General features: G+C 43.5%; 1 protein-coding gene across 8 annotated transcripts in view; it reads left to right on the top strand.

Annotated features, from left to right (window-relative positions):
• Positions 1-224: 224 nt before the first annotated feature.
• Positions 225-6,000, top strand: part of FAM184A (family with sequence similarity 184 member A) — a 61,431-nt gene continuing 55,655 nt past the window's right edge. For 4 of the 8 annotated variants that reach the window (XR_013984344.1, XM_080999519.1, XM_080999514.1 and 1 more), the window contains exon 1: positions 226-1,237. Coding sequence is in view for 7 of the 8 variants with exons in the window: in XM_080999519.1 (XP_080855645.1) it covers positions 1,064-1,237 (174 nt within the window). In the remaining variant the exon portion in view is untranslated. Of the gene's footprint in view, positions 1,238-6,000 lie in introns of all 8 variants that reach the window. The other 4 variants (XM_080999518.1, XM_080999516.1, XM_080999515.1 and 1 more) reach the window with 3 other exon arrangements.

Below are 6,000 nucleotides of genomic sequence, written 5' to 3'. Positions count from 1 at the left end.
GCGCCTCCCTCTTAGCGCGCCCGCCGTAAAGGTTTTAACTAACCACCCTGGAGAGCGCATCTGCGCGTGCGCGACTTAAAATTAAGTCCCTTTCCGAGGTACTGAAAGGGGCGGGAACTGACGGCGGCGGGCGCGCGCGTGGGGGGGGGGAGAAGGATGGACGCCGGAAATGACGCGACGCGCGCGGCGTAAACAGTTCTCCGAGACCCTGGTAACGGAGCGTTGGCCTCTTGTGGCCAAAGAGCGCCGAGCGGGCAGCGTCGGCTTCGGTAGCAACAGTCGGCGTCGCTCGCTTGGAAGGGGGGGGCTTTGCCCGCTTGTCTTCGAGGCGAGCTGCGGCGGGAGGGGAAGAGGAGCCCCCCCCCCGTGCGAGAGAAACGGCGGGGGGCGCTCCGCTCGGGCTCCCCCTCCCCTCGCGGGACCCGGGAAAGGGTCCCGCGGGGAGCGCCGCTCCCAGAACGGGAGGAGGAAAGGCGCCGCTGTGAGGGGTTGACGGGGACGGAGAGCGCGAGACGCGCGCTCCCCCCCGTCCTCGCTCGTTTATCCGTTGCCCCAGGGGGAGAGGTTTAAAAAGGAAACGGCAGCAGGAATCTCTGAGGAGCCCGCAGGGGGCGGCTTGTGGTTACCTCAGGAGATCCTTCCCCGACCGCCCCATCCTTTCCTCCCTCACCTGAACTGAAGGGCAAGGAGCGGGGAGTCTGTGGGTCCCTCACCCGCCTCCCCTCCCCACGAAGGAAAATGGTGCAGAAGGAGCCAGAGTGGCAAATAAGGCCGGGAGGGGGACGAGGGGAGACGCTGTGAGTGAGAGGAGGTAGCAGCGGGGACTGGAGGGGGGGAGGTGAAGAGGTAGTTTGACCTGCCCCCCCCTCGCCTTTTCCCCCTCACCCCCCGCCGTCCTGTTTGCCACCAGCATTAGCTGCTTTCCATCTCTATCCTTGTCTTTTTCCTCCGCCTGCAACCTCAACAACCCCCCCTCCTCCCCCACCCCTATTTTCGTGTCACCCTCGCCCTTCTCCTCCCGGCGCTTGGCAGAGCGGTTGGCAGGGTTTCTTTGCTGTGGAAGATGGCGACACCAGGGATGAGCTGGCAGCAGCACTACTACAGCGGCAGCTCCTCGGGGAGCGCTGGAAAATTTACCACCTCCACTTCTTCGTCGGCCGCCTCCTCCCAGCTCGGCATGGAATATAATCAGGATCTCCATCTCAAAATGAGCAAGAAAATAGCGCAGCTCACCAAGGTAGGAGGGAGCCCTCCATCCTCTAAGCATCTCTTCCCCCCTCCCAATTTGGTAGAGCATTTGTTTGTTCTTTTCTTGCTCCCATTTTTTTTAATTATAATTTTTCTGAACCTTAAAAAGTGTGTTTACAAGCCTGCATTGGAGAGAGTAAAGTCTCAGTTGTGCTGTCCACTTAAATCTGACAAAATTTATTATAAGAGAGGGCTGCATTAATTTTACAATAGCTGTTGTGTCAGTTATTGCAGAGAGTACCTTGATAGGTGATAAGGTTGTGTCTAGTGTTGCACTTATTTCTCTATATCCACTTAATAGAAGAACCGTTCTAATAGCAATACTAATATTTATCATTGTCCCTCTTTAAGCATAAAAGTTGCATCTGTTCATAGGGTAGCATTTGTGTGGAACAAGGGCTACAATCCTATGCACAATCACTTGCTAGTCAACCCTGTTGAACACAGTAGGATTTACTTATGAGTAAACATGCATAGGCTCAGGCTGCATGTTTTGTCTTATGTTTGGAATCCAGTTACGTATCATCTCATGTGTTTAAATTGCTGTCTTGTTATAGCTCTCTGGATTTAATATTGGTGCTTTCATTTATGCAAGTAGTAAGTTTTTTTTAGCTCCTGTTGTATAATTCTTTTTGCATAATAATTCCACAGAATGAATCACTCTAGAATAATTTTAATGGTGATTTAGATTGTTGTCAACTTTCTTAAAGCCTACCTGTTTAATTTTAAGCTTTTCATTCCTCATAGCAGTTTACAAAAGGTAAAGCATAACGAAATACAAAAGAAAGATTCAACAAAAAAAGAAAAGTAGCAGTATTGTACAGCAAAAAACTGTGAACACAGCAATTATCAGATCTCAAGGGCGAACTGAAACTAAAAGTGTTTACCTCCCTTCAGAAAGCCAGCAGGGAGGATGCTAATTAACTTTTCTTAGGAGAGTTACATAGTATCAGGGCTGCTACAAAAAAGACAGGGCTCCTAGTGGAGGCTAAAATAGTCTGCCTTTTAGATGGATTCCAGAGCAGGGCCTCTTTAGAAGATCCAAGTAATGTACTATAGCATTGGCATGTGAAATACAACTGGTGAGAGAACCAGAATTCCAGACTTCTTGTTCTTGTGCACTTTTCTGGCATATTTTAGTAAATATCTTACAAAAATATGTTGGCCATCCACACCTTTCCTGCTCAAGTTGGCTGGCATAGAAAATGGGTCCACAGTCCTACTCTGGAGCTGGTGCTCCAGGCTGGAATCAGATCTGATGCTGTAATGTGATTCCGAGCTGATTCAGCCCCTCTACATCCCTGTAAATGCTCTATTTGGGAGAGTTTCTGCATAGTTCCACCAGCTTTTTCTGCTTGCCCATGTTTGATGTACTAGAGCTTGCTTCCTGGAATAATGTAATGTAAGGTCAGTGCCTATAAACCTTTAGCATGGAAGCGTAGTAAGTTTGGGAAAGAAAAACAAAGATATAGATATTTCTTTGTACAGTACTCTAAAGCCAGGAACAGTGTTCTTTAACCTTATTTAAGGATGGCTATTTAATGAAGCACAAAACTTTATCCCAAGGAAAAAGAAGGCTCAGGCTATCCAGCCTAAACTGGTAGATTTGGGGATGAATTAAGGTGTATGTTTATCAGCCTATGTAAATGTATACAGTTGTAGTGCTGTACTCTTTGTTCAAAACATTGTGGCAAGTTTGTTTTATGATAATAAATCTGTGGATGATTTGGTGGTGTTGGGCAATTGTGTTTTGAAAAAGTGGGAGACGGATGATAATTTAGAGTAATAATAATATCTGTACTAAAAGGGGTATGTTAAGTTTTATGTATATGTGAAAGAAAATATTTTATGCTAATGTAACAAATGCTTATATTAATTCCAATGAGAGTTGGTCGCTTTGGAGTCTCTTTATATTTGTATGTATTTTTAATGTATATCTTGCTTTTTATACATCTTGAATTGGCTTACAAAGATAAAAAATTCAGGAGAAATTCAATATCATACTTTTCCAGGCTTTCTGTCAACACAAACATTATTGTTTGCCCAACGGAAAGATCTTTCCTCTCCTCCCTCTGTGTGCTATGCTGGGGGTTCTCCTAAACTCCCAGAGCCAGTTTGAAGTGCATGAGAGAGCAGAGGGAAGCCCCACTGCATTAGCAGAAGTCCTTGCACAGGCTTCCACTAGCGGGACCAGTTAGTTGAATCTGACCTACAATGTACATAATTTAAAACATCACAAAATAAGAACATTAGAGCAGTACTCATAAGAAGAAAGGGGTCTCAGATGAGAGCAGAAAACTTGCTCATTACAAAAATGCTTTGAAGACAAGTTACTTGTTAACAGTCTGACTTTAACCTCCATTGATATTTAGATTGGAGAAGTGTAATGGAGGATAGGTCTGTTAGTGACAATATTAAACATTCAAATTTGGAAGTAATATGCCTCAGAATAGCAGTTGCTATGGAACAACAGTAGGAGAGACCTATGTGCTCCAAACCTCTTTCTGTATTTCCCTGAGACACATGGTTGGCCACTGTGGGATGTTGGATATGATGAACCTTTGTATGATACAGCAGGCTCTTGTGTTAAAATACAATAAAGTGTATAGGAGGCCACTAACCTTGTAACTTCATCTCCATGCCATTTGAGGAAACTTGGATGTTCTAAGTTACTAAAAATGCACAATATACAGACTGTGTGTCACAAAGGGGAGTCTGATGTGACCTGTGGGTATATGGAATAGTTATTTTGTATAGAGTTACAGCAAAAAGGTACAGTGGTACCTCTGGATGCGAACGGGATCCGTTCTGGAGCCCCGTTCGCATCCTGAAGCAAACCTGCACAGGTGTGATTCGCCGTCTCCACGCATGCGCGTGACGTCATTTTGAGCATCTGTGCAAGCGGTGAAACCCGGAAGTAACACGCTCCGTTACTTCCGGGTCGCCGCGGAGCACAACCCGAAAACGCTTAATCCAAAGCTACTTCAACTTGAGGTATGACTGTACTTGGGCTCTGTAGGAAGTGCCTTTCTTCTTTGCTAAATGCAGTGTAGACAAGTTAGAGCTACAACAAAATGTTGCATACTGCTGTTGTTCAGTATACCTTATTCGGGTCCTCCCCCCATCCCACATTCAGCATTCTGTGTGTACTGAACATGTTCAGTCCTCATTTGACTTTTTTTGGGGTTCTCTGCCTTTTGTGTGTGTTAGTAACAATTTTTGTGTTACTAGGTCTGCTCATGCCTTCCTTTTGTATGGTTTTAGCTGCAGATGTGATGGCATTCAGATGATTTAACTGAAAATAGAAGGACTGAGTGAGATGCCACAATAAAATGTTAATTATGTGTGGGATGTTGTGTCCTCTTGCTTCTTCCCCATTGAACATTTCACTACTTTTGAGTTTTTGTTCCTTCAAAGCTTCAACTTAGCTAGGTAGTAGTCCTCAGCTTTATTTATATATTTATTTATTGTATCGAATTATAGACTGCTTAATATCTGAAAGATCTCAAAGTGGTTTACAATAAATATATAACTGTATTTATATATACACATATAAGTACAATAACCATGTGCAAACAGCCAGAAAATGGGCTGAGCTTTATTCACAGTTGGTTGGATCCTACATATTGTGACTTGATTTTTACTTTTGGAATGGGCTTATCTGCTTGCTACAAAACCATACCTTCATGGATGCTCATGGGAATCAATGGATCCTGATGAACAGCATGGGATGCTGTGGGTTGGGTGGGGAGCTGCAGTTGGATGGGCAATAAATGAGAATTAGGAACCTCCCTGGGGAGAGCAGAATTACCTCTTGTTCTGCAAGCAGCCTAATCCGGTATATGAACCTCATTTGTCCCACCACCTCTGTGACATATGAATTACCCATAAAAGCTTGAATAACTAATGGAATAACTAATGTCAACTATTGCTGTACCAGGGCTACATGAATAAAAGGTATCTTGTGCTTTAAATGTAATGGATGTGTTCCCAAATATGTTAACTTCAAATACATGCATAAAGTTTCTTCAGGTTTGTGTAGTGTTTCTTTGTCTTTCTTGAGAGAGGAAGGGAAATAAACACTCCTTGTTGTAGAATGAATCTTTGTTCCTTTTACCAATTAATGTATTGGAGTGGAAATGCTGGCAACTTGCCTGGACTGTAACAAACATTTCAAACTGACAGACTTGTCTATGTGAAAATGCTTATGATAGAGCTCCTTTCTTTTTGTCTGTAGTAGTTAGGCTTCAATGAGTGTAGACAGTTCACCCAAAGTAAAATTTCAAAATAATTGCATTTGTCTGTAATAACAATGCAAAAAGGGTATGACGTCTTGGAGACCGACTACCTTTGTATAATAGTAGGATCTTTCGTCAGGTCTGAGAAGATGGAAAGCATAGGTTTTATCCAACTAAGTCACACTCAGCGTAGAAGACACATTGAAATGCATGGACTAAAGTTAGTAAAGTTTGTTGATATTTCTGTGGGTCTGCTCTGCATATCACTAACAATGGATACATGAAATCCTACAGTTTGCTGCTGATTATGCTCTAATACAGCATAGCATTGTTTAACTTTTGTAATGGTTACTGGACTATATGTACATGTGTCTTTGTAAATCAGAGTTCTTCAGCGGATCAGCAAATAGCATATGTTCCAGATTCTTTAATCTGCAGTTTGTACAAATTAGTTTTGAGGAGGAGTTCTAAAGTCAGTGAAACTCTGAAGACAGGAATTATCTTCAGTTTTCAG

Source organism: Podarcis pityusensis (genome assembly GCF_964106645.2).
Source record: "Podarcis pityusensis genome assembly, chromosome: 3".
In the NCBI taxonomy this organism is placed as follows: domain Eukaryota; kingdom Metazoa; phylum Chordata; class Lepidosauria; order Squamata; family Lacertidae; genus Podarcis; species Podarcis pityusensis.
The sequence above is the reverse complement of the archived record's forward strand: the minus strand, read 5'-3'. Positions and strand labels throughout refer to the sequence as shown.